General features: G+C 43.5%; 2 protein-coding genes across 2 annotated transcripts; both read right to left on the reverse strand.

The window, feature by feature from the left end:
• Positions 1-915: 915 nt before the first annotated feature.
• On the reverse strand, positions 916-2,873 carry LOC133891157 (flavin-containing monooxygenase FMO GS-OX-like 8). Its single transcript, XM_062331880.1, has 4 exons — positions 1,984-2,873; positions 1,841-1,911; positions 1,486-1,764; positions 916-1,439 (listed from the first exon to the last, which is right to left on the reverse strand). The coding sequence occupies exons 1-4, from the start codon at positions 2,741-2,743 to the stop codon at positions 1,176-1,178; spliced, it is 1,374 nt and encodes a 457-aa protein (XP_062187864.1). The 5' UTR covers positions 2,744-2,873; the 3' UTR covers positions 916-1,175.
• Positions 2,874-9,336: 6,463 nt separating this feature from the next.
• LOC133891042 (probable inactive purple acid phosphatase 2) lies at positions 9,337-12,530 on the reverse strand. The gene is made up of 2 exons (XM_062331736.1): positions 11,786-12,530; positions 9,337-10,922 (listed from the first exon to the last, which is right to left on the reverse strand). The coding sequence occupies exons 1-2, from the start codon at positions 12,524-12,526 to the stop codon at positions 9,654-9,656; spliced, it is 2,010 nt and encodes a 669-aa protein (XP_062187720.1). The 5' UTR covers positions 12,527-12,530; the 3' UTR covers positions 9,337-9,653.
• Positions 12,531-22,270: the final 9,740 nt, after the last annotated feature.

The following is a 22,270-nucleotide window of genomic DNA, read 5'->3' on the forward strand; positions in this document are numbered from 1 at the left end:
GAGCATGCCAAGAAGACGTTGAGCAACCAAGATCATGCCCAGGTGAACATCGAATCGCTTGTTGACGGTGTGGATTTGTCGGAGACGCTGACGAGGGCCATGTTTGAGGAGCTGAACCATGATTTGTTCCTGAAAGTCGCCGAGTTGGTGGATGCTACAAGCTGAACTAGAGAAGAAGAAGGAATTGATCGATGAAGCTCTTCTTATTGGTGGAAGCACCATGATCCCAAACGAGCTAATCACAAAGCTGAAACCCGATGAGACGTTATGATTTCTATGAATCCTTTTAATTAATGTGTTAAGTGTCTTTCAGCTTGTTATACAGGTTAACTTTTCAAAGTGTAACAGTGTTGAATGAAATATTTTAATAGTAAATCATCTGTGCAATATGTTATAACCATTTTCCCCTTAAAAACAAAAGGGAGATATTTCCCCGCTTCCATTTTATGATGAAATGAAGCCAAATTCTTCAGTTTATACATAGTGCCAAATGCAGAAACGTCTTAGAGCATCTCCAACCGGCTACTCATATTTGACCCCCCTATTTCTCTTATTTAGGGACTCCTCATCCAGATTCCATCCCTTATTTCTCAATGCGTTCCAACCGACCCCTCATATTTGACCTCCTATATTCGAATCACCTCTATTTTATTAATATTTGGTAACTCTCTCTCCTCTCTCTCCCCTCTCTCCCTCTCTCTCTCTCCCCTCTCTCCCTCTCTCTCTCCCAAATGAGAGGTTGGATGAGGAGTCCCTAGATGTAGGGGGTGAGGGATGAGATTTGAGGGTTTCTCAAATAAAGGGGGTCGGATAGGGGATCGGTTGGAGACCGTTTTTTATCGTTTTTTCCTCAAATATAGAATAGGGGGTGAGAAGAGGGCTCGGTTGGAGATGCTCTTAGTCTATCTTGAGAAGATTTCTGTCGCTACAGTAGTCCGAAAAATACTGTAGCACTGGATTTGCAGATTTGCAGATTCTGCTGGAGTTGGCCTTGGAACTGAAAAGTTGCAGAGAGAGCTGCAGGCAACAGTGACCCAAATAGTTTTCCTGAAATATAAATTATTTCTGGTTTTCCAGATCATTAAGGTACTGCAGAGTAACCATATTGATAGCCTCGATTTTCTTCTCAGTGACCCAAAGCATCTGAAGTACGTTCTGAACCTTTGGTGTTGGGTTCAGAGTTGGGAGGGAGCTAGCAATGGCATGTGCAATTGTGCTGCATCATCATCATCATCAGCAGCAGCAGCTTCTTGCTCTTGAACGGCAGCTGAGCCGTACCATCTCTGCAGCCCCTCGCGGAGGATCTCACTGTGGTCATCGCGGTCGCGGAAGGTCTCGCGGTCATGGATCATGTTCTTGACGGAGGACCTGATGAGCTCTCTCTTCCACTCCTCCATGCGCGGGAGGTCCGTGTACTTGTACACGAACTCGTAGATTTCCTGATCAACGTGACACGGTGAAAAATGCGCAGGGATACTAAAAACTCGTAGATTTCCTGATCAACGAGTAGCTGTACCCAGTGCAGTAGATGACGGTGTCGGCGACGACGCAGGAGCCGTCGGCGAAGACCACCCGCCCGTCCTCGCACAGGCGGTCCACCTGCGGGTTCAGGTGCAGGTCGGCGTGGTTGGCCAGCATCTTGGATAGGGCCGGCGTCATGGCCGCCTCCACGGACTTGGCCGTGAGGTGCACCTCCTTGGCAACGCCGCAGAGGTCCAGCGCGATGTCCAAGCCGCTGTCCCCGCAGCCAACCATCACCACAACCTGCCCACACCGCCGGAGACAGAGATGAACGTACAGGTCGCCGTTAACTGAACAGAGTAAGTGACTGGCTTGCTACCTCGTCGCGGAACGGTTCCGGCACCCGGTACGAGTGGCTGTGCAGCTGCCGCCTCCTCCATTGCTCCATTCCTGGTCAAGACGTACGGATCACGCAGACAAACTAGAGAGTATTTTAATTAACCGGAGCACGTAATTAAGTACCGTTGATGCTTGGCAATCTTGGCTGCGAGTAATGGCCGTTGGCCACGACGACGGCGTCGAACACCTCCTCCACGGCCACCTCCTTGCCGCTGTCCGGCTCTACGCGCACAGATCTCACATTCCATCTCACGTCCAGGCCACCGCCGCTACCTTCACGCGGCGGCGGCGGCGGCAGCGCCATGGAGACGCGCACGACACTGGTGTTGAGCCTGACCGCGTCCATGAGCCCGAACGCGTGGCAGAAGTCCTTGAGGTAGCAGAACACCTCGCCGTGTCCGGGGTAGCGGCGCGCGTCGCGGCCGCGCCTGGGCAGGAACTGGAAATCGGAGAAGCCCATGGCCTCGCGCGGGCTGAGCAGCCGCACGGACGCGTACATGCTGTTGTGCACCTTCACCGGCGCCACCGCGCCGAGCGGGTCGGCGTCGTCGGTCCGCGGGTCGTACAGCCACTGCCCGCCGACGTCGCCGCGCTGCTCCATGACCGTCACGGCGTGGCCCTCGCGCCGCAGCTCGCGCGACGCTGCCAGGCCGGCCATGCCCGCGCCGATGACGCAGACATTCTTCGACCGGAGCGGCAAGTCGCGAGCCATGTCGCATGAATGTTTGGAGCCGGCTTCAGACTGAGGCGATCTGGGATCGGTACTCCATGAAACGCCGGCCAGTGTCATTATCACAACTATACGATTGTTCAGTAACCACGCTTGCCTCGTGAGCGTGCAGTATCTAATCCCAAGCATAATCTTTCCAAAGTCTTTAAGCATTTTTTATTGGTCCCTCCTCAACTCAAGCTCAAACGAGATCTTGGAAAGAAAAGGCAAAAGGAAAAAAAAGGCTAGTTACAGGATGTCCTACCTGCCATGTCCGTTGTTGCATGATCATTGCCAAATTGCATTGGTCCACGACTATTTTTGTTTTTTACGATGGAAGAAACTTGTGCATTGGCGAAATACATGCCAGACCATGCATATCAATTATAGAGACTGACTATCTGCCTGTCGATAGATTTTGAACCACAAAATCTGTCTAATTTTGAATCAATCAAAATTTACCACATGTTCTACCTGTTTCTCATGAGAAGATCTGTCAGACAGATTTGACAAACGGGTCTGCAGGAAAAAGGCACTAAACCCATTAAGAAGCCCAATCCGCATAGAAAAGATACAAAACAGAAAATAGAAACCTACAAGTTGAGCAGCAAGCCAACATGATCAAAACACAATAAGTAAAACCTATATTTAATGAGAACACATCGATTAAATTATTTTACACATGATCTTGTACTTTCGTTTCACTAAAAAAGGACAAAACTCCACAATCAGCCCCTCATCAGTAAGACTCCACATTCTAAATAGATACATTTTTACTCGCGTCCAGCTCGACTAAAAGCTCCCTGAATAATATAGAGGTAATCGATCATCAAACTAAATAAGGCATGCATGCTTGTCTTTTCTCCTGCTTGGTAACACAATGGGAATCTTCTAGCTCCTCAAGTTGTGAGATCATTGCCAATACTACTTTGGAGTAATATGAGTTTTGTATAGGTTATCATGGGTAGATTACACGCACAAGCACTTCTAAATCAGCAATTTTTTTGGGAGACGGGTTGGTTTATCATAATATAATCTGGATAATACATTCCAAATTACAAGGAAATGCCTGAAAACATCCAAAATACATTGAAGCCCGCAACAGATTCTCCTTGGCGTTGTCCTGTCTCCGATCGGCTGGACCGTCCATCGACCAAAGCTTGACAATGAAGACCAAGAACTCCTTCCTGATTTGATAAAGAGTCGGCACCCAATCAACCCGTCAAAGTGTTCGATTATGTTTGGAGCCGGTTGTCCCCTAGATACCAGGACGGAGGTCCGTGGCATGCTACAGGTGCATCAGGAAGCTTTTGAGTCGAAGTATCTTGGGCTTCCTACTCCGGAGGGGAGAATGAAGCGTGACCAGTTCCAATCGATAAGTGATCGCTTTAGAAAGAGACTAGCTGATTGGAGTGACCAAAACCTGTCTCAGGCTGCTAAGGAAGTGCAAATTAAGTCTATAGCCCAAGCTCTGCCTACATACAATATGCGTGTTTTCAAGTTACCGATCTCTTTGTGTGATGATTATATGAAGCTTATTCAGAAATATTGGTGGGGAGCAAATAACGGAAGATACAAAACTCAATGGGTCTCTTGGGAACATATGATTATGCCTAAGTGTATGGGGGGGGGGGGGTATGGGTTTCCAAGATTTGCATGTGTTTAACCAAGCTTTGTTGGCCAGACAAGCTTGGAGGCTTGTCTTTTATCCTGACAGCCTTGTTGCTCATTTACTGAAAGCAAGGTACTATCCGCAGGGAAACCTTGTTGATACTGCTTTCTCTGGAAATATACCCCTAACTTGGAGAGCGATCATGTATGTAATGGAGCTACTAAAAAAGGGAACCATTTGGTGCATTGGAGATGGATGATACATACGTATTTAGCGAGATAACTGGATTCCACGAGATATGTTTCTGAAGCCAATCACCAGAAGGAGGAGATCGCGAGTCAGATGGGTGGCAGACTTAATCTCACAGAATAGAGAATGGAAACTTGATCTCCTGCGAGAAATTTTTTTTGCCAATAGATGTTGATGAAATTATGAAAATAAGATTGGCTGGTCGTGGCAGAGAAGATATTCTAGCTTGGCACTCTAAAAAGTCGGGCATTTTCTCAGCAAGAAGTGACTACAAATTGGCATATAACTTGCAACAAGCTGACCATCAAGCTACATGCAGTGAAAGGTCGAACAGAAGAGCTTTATGGAAAAATATCTGGGATATGGATGTGCCACCAAAATGAAAGTGTTTGCCTAGAGACTAGCAAAGGAGCCCCCCCCCCCCCCCCCCAAATGAAAGTGTTTGCCTAGAGATTAGCAAAGGAGGCTTTACCCACAAATGTGAAGAAGCAGAACAGACACATAGGGCAATTAGATACTTGTGAGGTCTGTGGAAATGGGGCGGAGGATGCTTTTCATGCAGTAACTGGTTGCACGCATTCTTGAACCCTAATTGAAGCTGTGAGAAAGGAGTGGCCTGTCCCTAATACCTCAATACTTCAGTATACGGGACCATAATGGTTCTTGCTTTTACTTGATAAGCTTCATAGAAGTGAGAGGGAACATCTTATTATTCTGTTGTGGAAGAATTGGAATGATAGGAATGTCATCACACATGGTAATTCACGCTTTTCAGTAGAGGGATCCCTGAGAGCTCTGTTGACACTTTATCGAACCCTGCTCCAAATCCGACAAACGGTGAGCATTGCTCTGAAGGGGAAATCAGTCATTGGGGTTTTCTCTGGAATGCCGATGGAAGTTTCATACCAGGCACTGGAGTGGCGAGTGCTGGCTTCGTTGTCAGAAATGCAGACAGCGAAGTCTTGCTATCCGGGTGGTGCCTGCCGTTTAATTGCCCCTCAGCAGAATGTTTAGAGATAGAAGCATGTAAAGAAGGTATGTCAATGTTTCGGAATTGGTTCAGTGGACCTGTGGTGGTGGAGACTGACTCCGACTTTTGTGTGATGGCCCTGACGGAGCCAAAACTCAGCAGATCAGCCTGGACAGGGGTGATTCAGGATTGTAAGGAGCTGATGGAAGGTGTAGGGCAGGTGAAGGTAGTCAAGGGAACGAGAGATCACAATATTATAGCTTATGAGTTAGTGAAATATGCTAGAAGAGCAAACAGCACGACGGTTTGGTTAGTTGATATTCCAAGTTGTATTGCTTATCTTCTAAGTATTGATTGTATCCCGCCATTCTCTAATTAATAAAGAGCTTGTTTCCCTCGCAAAAAAAAAACTCGGCACCCCGAACCCAATGGCGAAGCGCAACGTTGTCAATGAATGATCACCGGCTGTCACTTCGCCGGAAAAGGAGAGTAGATCTAATGCTTCTAGGTCGGATTGAACCAAAATCGGAAGCCTGGAAGACCAAGATTTTTCAACGCCGCCGTCGGACCCAAAAGGGGATGCAAATCCAATCTTCAGGTTGAGAGATTGTTGTCAATAAGATCAATACCCTAACACACAAAAAATTTGAACATAATCAAATAAATGCCGCAAAAATTATCAAAATAACATCATCCAGTGGTAGATTTTGAACTTACACTAGTGCAGCCGAACTTGATTTTGCCTCCCAGAACTCGACCCCTCCCCCCCCATGAAAAATAAACCCTAAAAGAGAGGAAAACTGAAAAAGCGATGGAGAAATGAATGAATCGAAGAACAAATCCATCAAATCGATTGCCAAAACAAACTACTCGCTTGAACTGCACCTTCGAATCGCCGGATTGGATTTGGGATGGAGCCGAGGGAGAAATAGATGGGGAACACCTCTCGCCAGTGCCTCACTTTAAGAATGAGACAGAGAGAGACGAGTGATTGGGAAGAGAGAGGTCTGTCGGTTCACACATTTAGGATAGAGACAGTGGAGAGGTGTGGACATCGAGCAAAAATAATTTAAATCTGAAAACGGGTCTCAACACCTACGGGTTGCGGGTGCAAAAACCGCAAGTACATTCAAAAATCCAATACAACTCAATCAGATTAGCACACTTCTCAAAGCACATCCAAATGACAGATATTAGACAGATTACAAAACCAAAAAACTGTCGGCAGACAAATAGCAAAATTGTAAATTATATACAACCCTGTAGTGAAATAGTATAGAGGCAATCAATCATCAAACTAAATAACGCTTGCATGCTTGTCTTTTCTCCTGCTTGGTAGCACAATGGGAATCTTCTAGCTCCTCAAGTTGTGAGATCATTGCCAATTACTAATTTGGAGTAATATGAGTTTTGTATAGGTTACTCATGGGTAGATTACACGCACAAGCCCTTCTAAATCAGCAAAAATTTGGAGACGGGTTGGTTTATCGTAATATAAACTGGATAACACATTCCAAGTTACAAGGAAATGCCTGAAAACATCCAAAATACATTGAAGCCGGCAACAGATTCTCCTTGGCGTTGTCCTCGTCTCCGATCGGCTGGGCCGATTCGACGAAGAGTCGACATCAGGCTACTGTTCTCCTATTGTCTCGAATCCATGAAGTACTCGATCTTTCTGTCTAGTCTAGCTCGACTCGAACGAACCCAATGGCGAAGCGCAACGTTGTCAATGAACGATCATCGGTTGTTGCTTCGCTGGAAAAGGAGGGTAGATCTAATGCTTCCAGGTCGGATTGAACCAAAATGGCAAGCTTGAAAGACCATGATTTTTCAACGCCGCCGTCGGACCCAAAAGGGGATGCAAATCCACCAGCCTAATCACATCTAGTTGAAGGAAGCATACTTTTATTGGACTTTCGCCACTTCTTGAGTGAGTTCAGTGGGTCGATAACTCATACAGGATTTGAGTAAGCTCTGTGAGCCCCGACGTGAGCAAGGGTGAAAAAAAAAACACCCATATAAAAAATTTAGTAATATAAAAAACACCCATACAAAAAATTTAGTAATATAAAATCAAATCTTGTGGATCCTCAGGGTCTTCAGGTTGAGAGATCGTTGTCAATATGACGACATACAAATTTTACAAGATACGGCGGTCACAGCCCATCCAATTTTAAATATTGGACAGCACCATGGGAAAATCTGATTTTTTTTTTGTTTCTACATTTTCTTGAAAAATTACAAAACTATGCAGTTATTTTAGAATTTTACTGAAATATATTCCAATGGTCTGCTCAGTGTATAAACAGTAAAATTCGACCACTGAATGTGTGGGAGATTGACGTGGGCGTCGGTGTGGAGTGAGAGAGGACAATGAGCCACTTCCGGCCTGCTGGAAGGGCTATAAGTACCTCTTGTCCTTCCAACGTGCGACTTATGTATGTCAGGGATTCATTTGGGTGATGATGGCAGGTTCCTAGCTGGGTGTGAGAAAGATGGCATCCATTTGTCGCCCTGCTAGATACGCAAGAAGTGAAATTCTGGTTTATCTAGAGGATGGCAAGTTGTTTTTGCGTGCCGTTATGGCGTCTTACCTTCTGATTGGGCAGAGAGAAAAAACAGCTATTTAGAGAGCGATTTTTATCTTTCGGACCGTTCAGTGTATGATTTTTAGCTCCTGCTCATTGAACTAGAGGGAGGAATCTATTTCTGTCGAATTCTCGCATAGTTTTATAATTTCTTCTTTTTAAATATCTAAAAAATTCTTCGAAAATTCATCAAGAAGGTCCATTTCTTTCACTGGATTCAATCCACTGAATCACCATGCCCGCAAGAGAGTGTTTAAACTTCAGAGTAAATGAGAGAAAGAAAGAGATAGTACATACAAATTGAATTTAAGGGCCACTACTACAGCGCCTGCCTTAAAAGAAGGTTTTTTTTTTCGAACCAGCAGTGGATCGATTGGTCACTGACTCCAGTACTCCCAGTTCGATTCCCGACTAGGACGAATTCTGGGGCTGCCTCATGGACACGCAAGGAGTGTGGGGGCGACACTACAAGGTGGAGCCGAGTATGGCGAGGGCTCAAGCCCCGGTCCCGTCTCAAACTCTAGACCTCTAATGAAGATCGTACAGATAAGATTGCATTGTTAAAAAAAAGTATTTTTATTTCACAACTCTACAACCAGCCGGCCACTGCAACTCTATCCGTTACCTTCTTACTTCCGTTCATACATTCATCAACTTACTACTAGAGTACACAACTTTCAAATATGATCACTTAAGTTTTCAGCCTGCAATTCTAAAACGGCCTATAGTACATGTTAGGTGTGCGAACGCAGAGATGCTTTTGCGTCATCAACGGCCTGTGTTTCGTGGCCTCTGGCTTGCTTACCTAGCTACTTTGAGAAGAAAAAAAACTAATCAAGCCCTTTTCTGAGCTTTGGACTTGGGACGTCAGAGCTGCTCCATGTTTGTGATGTTCAAGAGCTCTTCATATCGTGCAGGAACTGTGGGGTTTGGCTGCAGCTCAATGGCCCTCACATTCGGTGAAAGTGATCAATACTTTCCTCATCGAGGCCTTGTGGAACATTTGGAAGACACGCAATGCAAAAGCTTTCGACAGGAAGATGATGGCCATCGGTGCAAAGAAATACAGGCGGATGAGATGATAAAAAAGAAACGGTTATACACACAGCACAGTACTGGATCGTGTGTGTTCCTCTTCCCTTATCAAGGCTTAAAAATGATGCAGAAGAAATACAGGTACAGGAGAACTGCAAGAATAACAAACGCAGACCATACATCATCGCACCAAACAGCATTTCCCTTCTCAAGGCTTAAGAATGATGCAGAAGTTTATTCAGGGTCATAAACAAACGTAGTTAACCTACAAAGAACGTCCACAATCACAGTAATGACTCAATGAATCGTGTTACATTATGGTACAGGTTAAACACTCCTGTCAACCGATATAATGTGAACATTGTCACTTATTGAATGCTTATACATTGGAGAATCATGACAAGAGATATGCCGATTCAAAACTAAGTTGCCCAAGACTGTCATATACAAAGGCAGCATCTTACACTACTATACACTCGTGTATGAGGATATGACTCTAAAGAGCCCCCAAAATATCAAAAATAACTTCACTTTGTTGGGGTCTAGTCCAGTAAATAGGTCAAAGTTTCTATTCAGTAAATAGGTCAAAGTTTCTATTCAGAACCAAACTGACGGTATCAGCAATTCTTAAGATTCCTCATTCTTTACCGGAGTCCACTGTGCAACTTCTTTCTTCCTCCGGACAAGAAATCCAAAGGCAAACCCCAACAGCAGTGCAAACATCACACTGCCACCAATTTCCAAGTACAACGGAGAAATTTTTCGCTCAGTGCTAACTCCTGTGCTGAGCTTTGTATTATCCACCACCTCAGCAACACTATTGTTACTGGATACGTGGCCAGAAAATATCTCCACCATATCATGGACTTGCCCATCATGGTTCCCCACATACATTAGTGTTAGCTTCTCCCTTGTCGCTACAAGTCTTGTATATCCAAACTCGCCACCACGGTACATGGACCTATCAGGCTGTGGAAAGATGGGAACGTCAGGGTGATCAGACCTCGGTTGCCATATAGGTTGCCAATCTTGACCACCCATCCCGATCACAAGATGCACAGGGGCGCCAAGGTATTGGAAGCTTGATGAAGTGTTGAGACATTGGAAGTTCTTGATGGGGCAGAACCTCTCATACCTATGGACATGTCCCCATAGTGCAAGGGTCACATTGTATGTCACCAACAGTGGTTCCAAATGCTGGAGCATCTGCTGTCTCAAAGCAGCGTCCCTTGCTTCATTGCTTGAGGTGTACATGGGGCGGTGGCCCTGAAAGACAACAAATGGTGTTCTAGTTCGGTTCACCTTCTCAAGGTCAGCTTTTAAGAAGTTGTATTGGTCACTTCCCTGAACAAAATTAGTTTCAGTTGACATGTAGACGAAATGCACGACACCTGAATCAAAGGAGTAATAAAGATTCCTAGTGTCTGGACCTCCATTACCAGTAGGTAGAATAGAATTGCCAGGCATTCTGAGCTTGACACTGTATGGTATTCCACATTCGCCCCCACCATCCGTTCCATAGATACCAGCAGCCCACCATGGTTTCCAAGGTTGTGATGGCCAATCATACTCATGATTTCCTATGCAGACATGGTATGGGGTATTGGCAGCAATAGGCTCAATCTGACTGAAGAAATGATCCCATACCCAAGAATACCCTCTAGCATAGCTGATGTCTCCAATGTGTGAAATAAAGGCAGGTTTATCTCCAAGGGCTTGAATATCACGGAGGATCCATTTTACAGTTGACAAGCTCTCAGCTTGTGTGTGAATGTAGGTGTTATAAGGTACATAAGTTCCCATGTCACCGAAAAGAAATGCAATGGTCTCATTGGCTTTACTGTCACGTGAAATAAAGCTGTATGCCTCGCTCCATCCTCCTGAATCACTTCCGACCTATCAAAAATAGTTCATTTGATCAAATTCAAGAACTAATGAGAATATATGTACAAACACGTTCATAATGGAAACAGGCCAGCGGCCTGATGGTGTGGAAGCTGTTTAGCCTCCCTAACCACCAGGCTGAGTCCTAAACTCCTAGTATTCAGAACCAAAATTCTTTAAAGTTTAAGAATTGTAAATAAGAAAACCTGATGTTCAAATTTCACACTTACATATACTTCACTAGACCAACTTCAGTTCCTAAAAGGCACACACATATAATGCTCAATGTGGTGGTGCTCACTACACTACTACAGTTGGATACACTCAATATTAGTAGTTAGTATATTTTTAGAAGAAGTCAATGCTGAACACTTCATAATCTATTAAATCATTGTTTGCAGGAGCAAGTGGCCAGAAGATACACACCACTCATGTGAAGCAACAAGCTAAGAACAAGTCACTTGAGCATGACTATCTTATACACCAAAATTAACAGCAAAGTAACATCTCTTGTCTTCTCTCTGAATCCTCCCAATGCACAGTTCTAATACCTCAGATATCTCCATTACAAACTGTAACTTATGAATCAAAATCTTACTAAGCCACTAAAGCTGAATAAACAAAATTTAACATTTGAGTCACAATGTTCCATCCAGCTCACTCTAAAGCACAAATCCTAAACCAGTGCAGCTACGGTAACCTACTTGCAACTTTAGGCTGCGGCTTATATGACTTAAAAGAAGCTACTTTTTTTCTGAGACAAAATGATAGAAGTAAAATTTGATTCTTGTTTTTAACAAATTGATACATAGCTAAATTACTACCCAGAATCAGAAAAAATGGATCATTCCAAGTTACACCAATGCATTATTTACCTTGTAGAAGTACCTCCTTCCGGGCTCCAATCCCTTCATGAGGCCGTCGAAGACGAAGCCCGGATCCCTCCACCCGACGCTGCTGTTCGCCGGCGTGTCGCACATGTGCTTCTGCTCGTACGTCCTCACCTCCGTGACCACCTCCTTCCAATCCTTCTCCTCCCCCTCCAATCCGTACCTGACCACCCTCTTCCCGCCGTCGCCGCACACGAACATGACCCGCATCTCGTCGACCTTGTCCGCGAAGGCGAGGTGCACCTGCTCGGGGCGGGCGGGGTCGCCGACAGCGACCTCGCCGGAGACGGCGACGAGGTATTTGCCGTGGGGGAGCGGGTTGCCGTCGTGGTCAACGTGGTGGTAGGAGTACTCCTTGGCGGGCCAACGGAAGAGGCGGAACTGGTAGGGCGCGCGGAGGGTGGGGAGGCGCGGGAGGGAGAGCTCGCCGGAGCCGTCGCGCCAGGAGGTGGAGCCGTTGAGGAAGAGGTAGCCGAGGAAGTCGCGGTCGCGGGAGGACGGCGGCGAGTAAATGGCGACATAGTCGAGGGCGTCCGGGGCCGGGAGGCCCGACCAGCGGATCGTGATCTGGTGGTCGGATGAGGCCAGCTTCGCGGGGGTCGCGGTGAGGGTGGTGCCCGCCGTGGCCTCGCCGGCGGCGAGGGCCGCGGCGGCGAGGAAGAGGAGGAAGGGGAGGTGGGAGTTTTCGGGGTGCATTTTGCTGGAGACGCCGTAGAGAAGTTGCATGTGACGTGTACTGAGCATTTAGATGAGCCCGAGAGTCACTGACCATGTGGGACCTACCCGTCAGTTCAACTAACCAGAATGGAGCTTGCAGTGTAGGTTAGGAATCGAAACAGGCGCACTACCCGCCGGGTAAGAAACACCATCCGCGAGATAATGAAGTAATGAACACTCATGTACTTCACTTCACACATATAAGATCTGTTCAACAATTAAACAATAATACATAACAGTGCCTAATGCAACACAAATGAATCCTAACCATGCAAATAAACATTAATAAAACCCTTAGAAGGAATGAGATGAGAGGAAACCTAAGATTCACCATCTAATTTATGTACTCAGTGACTTGAGTTACATGTAAGGTACTTAGAGTGGGTATCCGGATGAAACGTGTACGGATAAGATTTTTTATACCTTGTTTATCTATCCATTGGATTTAGAATCAAACTCGCGACTTAGATCCATAGTCAAAGAATACGACCCAAACTCACGCCCATTAGGATTATTGGCTACAGGCATGTGGCTAATCTGTATCCATTGCCATCCTTGGATATGTCAAATGGAATATCATATGCAAGGGGCAAAAGGCTTTTGATTCTCAAATTACTTAGGCGTTTTTAGAAGATTTTTTCTTTTTGGGGGAGTTTCATATAAATCAATTCAATTTATACAGGATTCTAAATAAATTCAAAATGGTGTCGAGCTATGAATTTGATTTTTCATGATTTACTTGATGTTATCTTAGAGATATACATTAATGATATTATTATCAAATTGGATGCTATGGATAACTATTTAGCTGATTTGTTGCTATCTTGACATAACAAACAAAATGATTAAGAAAGAATAGAGTGACACTGTGATAGTTAAAAAAATACTTTAGCAAATGTATGCGTTGATGTAGCGCATTAGGATTAAAAGAAACAGGGTGCATTGGGATCTGCCATAGGAGTACAATCATACTCTGTTGCTATCACGAGAGAACAGTTCAATCATTCAGAAACATCATATGCCTAATAATAAATAATAAGAAAATACATGTATTGTCCTAAGTTTGGATTAAAAGAAATAGGAGGCATGTGGATCTGCTATAGGGCGGAAGTACAATTTACAATACAACATATATTTCTTCTGTAAGCAAGACTTTGTCAGGTTCAGAGACGAGAGATCATGGAATGGAAGGTAGTACGACTCTGATAGGATGGCTTTCTGGACCTAGATTAATATCTGAAAACACTGTGTGATCCTGTTTTAGAAGTTCTATATAGAATTGGCACTGCTTATTTTCCATGAGTTCAATAAGAATATCTGTTTATGGTTCATTTTCCTCTAAACACATGGACTACATATATCTTTCATATGAAGATCACCTTGTTCGTGTCAAGTTTCATTAGAAATGAAGTAACATAGCGTTTTGTAACATGTTAGGCTGAAAGTTCAGGAAAGTCCCAAATGGCTATGGACAAAATGGTGGAAGGTCGATTGAGGAAGTACTTCGAAGAAGTTGTGCACATGGAACAAAAATATGCTCTCAATGACAGCACAAACAGTAAGGTAAATCGATAGAATCTTATCCTTTTTTGATGATGTAATGCTCCGAATTGTTTCTCTCTAATAGCTTTACTTACTGGTGTCATTCTTTTCAGACCATGCTGAATGATTTGTCAAAGGAGGTTGGTTCTAAAGTAACAATTGGTAATTTTATCAGAATGGAAGTTGGAGAAGGAATTGAAAGGTACAATATATTTGCCCCATGCCATCTCTATCAACTAGTGGTTTGTTGTTGGATTGATCTGAGTGGTTGGTGGGTAGGATGGTGATTTTGGTTATGTAACCTCTTGCTGTTGTCCATGTCGGCACCAATGTCCTTTGCAGCATATGCACTACATGAAAATGTTGATTGGCTCATCCTTAAACCTTCATCGCATTTTGTGTACTCATATAATCAACTATTAACCACAGATTTTGTGCTTGGCAGAGTTGAAGCGGCTGATGGGTCAGAAGCTGTGGCTCGCGCTGCATAGATTTCAAGCAGAGATGGATCAAATGAGATAATTAGGATATACGTGAAGGTTCCTCTTCGTTCAAGTTAGATATCTTAGTTCCCCAAGAATTTACTTGGGTTCTCATCTTTGCCCAGGGTTGTACCTTTTTACAGATGCCAATCAATCAGTTAGGACTTTACAGTGAAATTTTCCCAAAAGCTAATAGAAATTGAATTGGGCTGAATAATATTAGCTTTGTCAAATCAAGCTAGTCATGCATTCTGAGACCTGCAAAGCTGCATAACTCAATTGCAAATCTAAAAACTTGTGGTTGTTTACAGTTTTGGTCGATGGAACTGCATTCAGATGGTAAGACATCAAAAGAGAGAGAAATTGGGAGTTAGCACATAAACTATTGCTCGAGTCTGAAAAACACTCGATCATGAACCCGACATAGATTGTCTGAATGACTGTCCACGCCATTTGTTTTTTTAGTTGGAGGGTGCGAACCAAAGGGTTTTTGAATTGCCGAGCGTTTTTTTTTATTCGTGCCCAGGGACAGTATGAGATGCTTAGGACCGCCTGTTTGCATAGTGTAATTGTAGGCCGTTTGATAGTTCTGGCCGGCAATCATTTCATTCTTCGCAATTGTTTAGAAGATACCAACTAGTTGAAGCAGTTATTTAAACGGACAATTATGCTTTGCATATATCTTCTTCTCTTGCTCAAGTGATGTTTGCGATATTTCAGTAATGAAGCTTGTCTGCTTCTTCCTCCACATGCCTACTAAATTAGAATGCGGATTTCGACATGAAAAAGGAGATGTTAAACATATGGCGATTATGTGCTTAGGGTGCATGTGAACGAATGGATCCTTAGATGACACGGCCATTTGATATAGCATTGCCAAATTATTGCATCATGTGTTGCTCAATCCTTTTTTCTTGATTCAACTTTGTTTACAGATTTGGATCTCGTCCCAATGATCTACAATTGGGAGCATGTAAAAATTTGCCCAGACCAAATCTTTTACCGGTTGTCGTGCTGATTTCAGCCAATAGGATTTTCGTAGCTTCTTGGTTTACTATCTGAAAAAGAAATATTGGGGGCGAAGTGAAAACTTTATTAGGATCAACAAGAACCTGCTGTTCTTGAAAGGGGCTCACGAAAAATTCAGATGCATACACATTTATTTAGGGTAGTATAGTAGGAAGTCCCATAAATTCGTATAGCTGGATTGGTAGAGCCTCCAGTTGAGAGGTCGCTCATCCGGACTTGAACTCATGTGTATCAAAATACACAGGGTAGGGATTTTATCTTAATGAAGGCCTCACATAGGTGGATAAAGATGCTCATCATTGTGATAGAGTTGTGGTTGAGATGGAATAGGTTCACACCATAAAATCAAGAGCCTTCAAGAAGAATTCGGAAGCTGGAAGCTAAATACCACAATAGGCGAATTCCTCAAACATCACAACCTCTTCGGTGTTCGGGGTGGAGAAATCCTCCCCGTTCGCTGCCCTCCATGGAACCAGGCTCCGGAGAGGAAGTAGGCCTTCTCCCGCGAGCTTTTTGAGGTAGGATTCGTTCATGTTAGAGGCCTGCTAGCCGTCTGGAGAGAGGCAGTGGTTGGGTGATTTGGGAACGAAGGTCTAGGGAAGTTGATGAATGTTTTCACTGGCAGAGGATTCGTGGCGTGAGATCTAACGGTAGCCCGCCATTCCTAGTTATAAGGGTAAGTGGGGTGGCAACGGCTCCCCCCACGACGCAGTGATTATCACGCCTCTGGTAACAATAATATTTTATGACTGCGTTGCCATGGTCTCTCTCCCTTTTCCTTTTCGATAGGCAGCCTGATGTCTCAAGCACCCTTGGGTAGCGATGCACATTAAATGTGACGCTAATCGAGGAAGAAGATGCAATGGCTGGTCAGTAATCGAGTGCTTTTGTGACCAGAACTATTCCCGATCACGCGAGTTCTGACTAAGGTTTTTCTATCTGGAGGAATTACTGACCGGGTCAAAAGTTCTATTCGGTCGAATGCTTCTTCTCGATCAGGAAGGACTAAACTTGGGAAGGAATTAATACTTAGGTAGATTAAAGATCTCTGCGACAAAAGGAAGCATTCATTAAAACTAAAGGAGAAGTTCATAGAAACTCCATCTTCGACAAAGGATTTACATCAAAAAGTGCTAACTCGCACCACAAAATCCTGGAGTCCTAAGACATAAGCGACTCGGAATGGCTAAAACAGAAGAAAGGAAAATAAACCTAGTAAAATAATCTACGCCTCTGGTTCCTTCCTCTAGAGATGTTGATGTGGATGAAATTACTTGTCACCCCATCATTGTTGTCATCGGAGGAGGATGGAGAGGACATCAAGGAACTAGAAGATTCCACGACTTCCTTCTCCTCCTTCTCTTCTTTCTTCACCTCATCCTCGAGGAGGGCCCAATCTACCTCCTCCTTGTACGAAACTGTGTTGGGCTCCCAAGGGTGAAGAGATCATCTGACCACTCGAACTCGACCTCAACAAGTTCCTTGCTCGCCACAACTTCCGCCACTTCTTCGTCAAAAGAAATGATGATGACCTCAATGGAGGCCGTCGAAAAGGCGGGTGAGGGAGGTGGAGCGTTTGGTGTAGAAGCCGATGATGTGGGTAGTAGCCCTAATGGCAAAGGAGGTGGAGGTCCCAACGGTGGGATCCTTGAGTCCCTCGAGAATGAGGAGGACAAGGATACCATTGTTGGAGACTTGGAACAAGACGAAGTAGAAAGGGTTTTTTTTTTGCTTGAGTCCTAGAAGCTCAAAGGATGTGGGTTTATGAGATAATGCCCGAGGCCTCTCCATTTATAAAGGCATACTACCCGCAGGCATCTACTCCACGGGTGAAGACGGAGCCATCACACTTTAACGGTGGGTGTGACCTTTCGGCTCTCAGCGTGGTAACGTGGCAGCTGAAGCATGCTTGAATTAATGATCTCTAGTCTCTGAGGAGGTTTGGAAGGGGTCTAATCATGTCAACTCTTCTCAAAATTTGTGTGCTCTAGAAACAACACTAAATTTAATGATGGAGGACCCAAAGATTTTCCGGAATTTCCATCCAAAATTAAAATGCTGCAACTTGATTCAATAGAAGTTCCCTTTAGGTGGACCCATCTCATGCAATCGGAGAAGTTCCCGATTAGGAGGGATGCAGTCCGAGGAGTTTCTCAACTAAGGTAATGAACCAACAACTCTCTTCTGAGCAGAGTTGGGGAGCTAGATGACGAGCATATATAATTATTATTATATATTTTTTATAAATACTGTATATCTATAAGGGGTACATAATGATCATGTATATCTTATTCGATTCAGTGTATATCGTAACCGCCATAGAGAAAGGTATAGAGATAAAATACAAGGAAACTAATTGTAACAAATAGGAAAGCTACCTCATATTCGTGAAGGGATTTCTAGGTATTGGGGAGTCTAACAGCTTAAAAATATTACGCCTGAGGTGTCCGGGTAGGTTACACCCTAGTTCCCCCAACTATAAAAGGAGGGACGTGGCACGTGCAAGACAAGCCTTTCTACAAGAACAAGTCGCATAAGGAACTCGTGCCTTCAGATCTCTGAAATCGTGAACCCCCAATGCAAGTCTAGTCGGGTAGAACACCAACACCCAGCAAAGATCTATGACATAATCGACCCTCATCGGACTTAGGCTTTAGTAGCAGGAACACGGAGAAATCCGCCTACTTTCTTAGGATTAAGTCCATACACATCCCCTTTTGTACTTTGTGATCTGGAGATTAATCAAGGCAAGACATGACATAGGGTTATTATATACTCAGAGACCTAAACCTGTATAAATATATGTCTCTCTTTGAGATATTCTTCGACAACCACGTACATATTCCTATATTTACTTTACAAATAATAGGCATTCATGTACAAATCCTTGACAACAACATGGAGAGGGGGAGGGGATCGAGGTGGGGTCATGGGGTCGTATGTGTCCAGGCGTGAGGGCATGGTTGAACTGGCTACTGGCTATTTTCGGGGCGGCTAGAGGCAAAAGACAAGGGTGTTGCGACAGGTCCGCTTGTCAGTGAGAAAGGAAGAGAAGCAGCATGCGCGCGCGAGTTGAGCTGACTTAGCGAGCGGGCTGGCAACGCTAGGCCGATGCGGTCAGGCGAAGGAGAGAGAGAGGTTGATAGGATGGGCCAAATGGGAAAAGGGGTTCGGTCCAATAGACGGAGGGATCTAGAAATATACTAGAAAATAGTGCGTAGTTGGCGCGCCCTATAACCTATTGTCGAGGCAAGAGTGTGCAATAAGTCTATAATAGTTTGAGTAAAAATATTTTATGTTGGATTGTGTGTATTGCTCATTCAGGAACTTAAGAGAGCACATGAAAAAATTAAAGCAACAGAATTTATTGTTGCCACTGCAATGTTAAATATTCGATTTGCATTTTTCTTGTTTCTGATACAGTGTTAATGAAATCATTATGTTCTCAATCTTGCTACCCAACGCTGCAATATTGTAATTTTAAGTTTTGCTTTGGATATTTGTAGTTCTCTCTATTGCTCACACTTATTTCGCTCGTAGGCAAGCTCACTGACAGTGGAAACGTTGGAGTTCAAACTTTGAACGTCACAAGAGATGGCTGTCATTTTGGTTTTAGTCCATTTCAGATTTTTCCTGTTTTTAAATAAAATATTTTGCCTTCTAACTACAGATATGTAATGTAAATTCATGTTAACCTACATTCCTTTTTTTAAGCAAATCTTTCCCCCTTTCAATCATTGCCACGATGTATCCAAATGAATTTGTAGAAATCTTTTGCCTTTTTTAGCAATCTTATCCCCTTTCAATCATTGCCACGATGTATCAAATGAATTATTTTAGCAATATTTTTCCTTTTGTAAGAAAATATTTCTCCCTTTCAATCAGTGTCAATGAAATCATTACATTCTCAATTATAAACTCTGGAGAATGGAGAAGACCATGCCATCCAATACTTACAAGTTGCGATAAGGTCTCATAACCCTTGGTGTTGATTGGGGTTGGCTTCAGGTTGAGCTGTGACAAAACCCTGGATCACACAGTGTCGTTTGAGTGAAGCAAGCAGGTAGTAGACATTTGGTGTTTGTTCCAGATATGCAATGCCGCTGACCTCCCAAAACCCTATAACATGATGCACTGAAGTGTCAAACTTGCTATGTGCAACAGATTAACTACTTTACCTCGTGGATGGAGTAATCCATTTCCATCAACCATGTGTAACTGCCAGGCCAGAACGGAAAACCTTAGAAAAGACGCCGGCAAACACAGATGATCATTGATCAATGTAACATTTTTTAGTATTGAGTTAAACAATGCTACAATATCTTAAAGCTAAACTTACATGGCATATTACTCATGTAAATGCTTGCATGGTATAACATGCATATTTTGCACTGTTTCATATACTACACACCACAGGCCTCAGCAATCCTATTTACAGGAGAAAAAAACATATGGCCTATTTCCTGTGGCCCTTATGCGACCTCAACTTTTTCCCATCTCTCTCTATATATATTCAGCCCGTGGCGGAAAATCTCTATTCCTTGACCTAAAAAAACCCATTAAAAAAACAGAAAACCAAGGTCCGAGAAATCTCCATACTTTGATGGAAAAAAAACCCATTAAGAAATCAGAAAAACTTCTCGTAACCATAAAAACAGTGTAGTCCATAAAAATATATGATTTTACTGTTGAATGACTATTTTTATGGTTGGATTTGCTTGGTTTAGTGGTCAGTGCTAAATAGCTTATTTAGCATGTTGGGTGTATATATGTATACACATATATATACATGTATATATATATATATATGTAAACATATACATATATATATACATATACACTCATTATTTCTTAGATTGAATTTTATCTATTATCTAAATGCTAAAATACGGGGTTTACAGGAATGATCAATAGCTAGCAGTACAGTACAAACGTATATTACTCGTGGCTAGCTATTCGGTGAGGTGAGCATGCATGCTGCTGCTACACTGTAGTGCTGTGTCACACTGTTAACGTACGCTGCAGTGCACTGCACATATGTACTTGCTGTGCCAATTAATCGTTTAGCATGTAGGGTTTATTCACGCGCGTACACGTACGTCCGTCTGTGCTATCGTGGTCGATCGGCCGGTGTACTAGAGATCGATCTTAATGTAGCTATCCTGCAAGTACCACGCATCGCATCACATACGTATATATACAGGATATGACATGAGATCGATGCGCATCTACCGTACAAGTACGCTCAACATCGCAAGAAATAATGCAGAGCCGTAGATCGGCAGGTGACCAATTAACCACAAAGATAACTTGAAGAAGGATTACTAGCTGCTTCACACACACACAGATGAGAGAGAACTGATGTAACAGCAGAAATCTGGAACAACTAATAATGACGTTAATACTTTCCCTACATCTAGCAGTGCTGTTTCAATTTGTGCTTTCGATAAGTTTAGACAAGCATCGTGAACAGAGTATCGTCGTGTGTTGTGGATAGAAGAATGGATTGGCTTGCGTAATTAAACATGTGGAGCTGCCTGCTAGCTCACATGAACCTAGCTATATATTTCCATACAGTTGCTATGTTTGCTATACATTTCTGGGCCGTTACAGTTATATCGTTACATATTATCGTTGATTATCTCCCACAGGTAAATAGCCATGTGAGATAATATGTCTCCCATGGTTCCCATAGATAAGACGTCAATAATACTTTATTCCAAAGGCTGAAAAAAGGTGAAAAATTGTAAAATCTACCCCAAAAATGGGGGATTCGCATCCTTCGACTTTGCTAGGTCAGAGTTGCTACAGTACATTGCAGTTTGCATTTTCCATCGGATCACAAATGGATGGTCAGGATTTTAGTAATACAGTATTGCTGCAGTAGCTGCAACAGTACAAACTGCATTTACTGTTTATACACTCACGATTTACTGTAGCATCAGATCCAAAAATGGGATAGCCAGGTCACGCATGCATCGCCCCTAGCCACCCCTTATCTGTGATCCCAACCCTCTTACCACTCAACTTGCTTATGTTTAATGCTAGTGTCACAAAATATATTTCTTTTAATCTATTATTACTACATTCAGGTGGCGCCAAAACTCAAACACAAGATAATTTAAATACAAGAACAAATTTGAATCATACATTAATTTAGAAATTAAATCATACATCAGCACAAGAACATAAGATAATTTAAACACAAGTTAATTTAATTGAAGAACTGGTCTTTTCATTATACATAAAAGAAGATCATTACATTTTAGCCTTGCATCCTACCTATACTATCCTAGCCTTCTACATCAGCACCGTCGGTGTAGCTGCTACCTGATCTTTACATAAATTTATACAAAAGAAAGACCAGTTAATACAAAAGATCTAGATTTACACAATACCCCACAATCCGGATTGCGGTCACCTGCACCTAACTAATCTTAAAAGATTATATGCCTCTTGCTCGGCCCGGCACCGAGGGCGGCATTGTTGCCAATGTCGAAGGGGCTGACGACACCAGATTCGTCGTTATCATCGGAATCACTATCCATGCCTTCATCATAAGTGTTAGTTTCCCCCTCGATGCCGACGTTGCCCATGTACGATGCTTGTGATGCCCGTGCCAGCGAGACCCTCATGGTTGGTGTTGCCCTCAGTGATGACATCGTCCTCCGCCTCCTCACCCTCAACCTCCTCTTCGCTA

Source organism: Phragmites australis, chromosome 14 (assembly GCF_958298935.1).
Source record: "Phragmites australis chromosome 14, lpPhrAust1.1, whole genome shotgun sequence".
NCBI lineage: Eukaryota > Viridiplantae > Streptophyta > Magnoliopsida > Poales > Poaceae > Phragmites > Phragmites australis.

What these genes read in the sequence shown, in the direction of transcription:
- LOC133891157 (XM_062331880.1), bottom strand. Translation starts at nt 2,743, where the DNA reads ATGCTTAAAGACTTTGGAAAGATTATGCTTGGGATTAGATACTGCACG. An exon ending in AAGATTGCCAAGCATCAACG is followed by an intron (nt 1,912 to 1,983) that starts GTACTTAATTAC and finishes CGTCTTGACCAG; the next exon opens with GAATGGAGCAATGGAGGAGG. An exon ending in CGTTGATCAGGAAATCTACG is followed by an intron (nt 1,440 to 1,485) that starts AGTTTTTAGTAT and finishes CACGTTGATCAG; the next exon opens with GAAATCTACGAGTTCGTGTA.
- LOC133891042 (XM_062331736.1), bottom strand. Translation starts at nt 12,526, where the DNA reads ATGCAACTTCTCTACGGCGTCTCCAGCAAAATGCACCCCGAAAACTCC. An exon ending in GAAGGAGGTACTTCTACAAG is followed by an intron (nt 10,923 to 11,785) that starts GTAAATAATGCA and finishes TATTTTTGATAG; the next exon opens with GTCGGAAGTGATTCAGGAGG.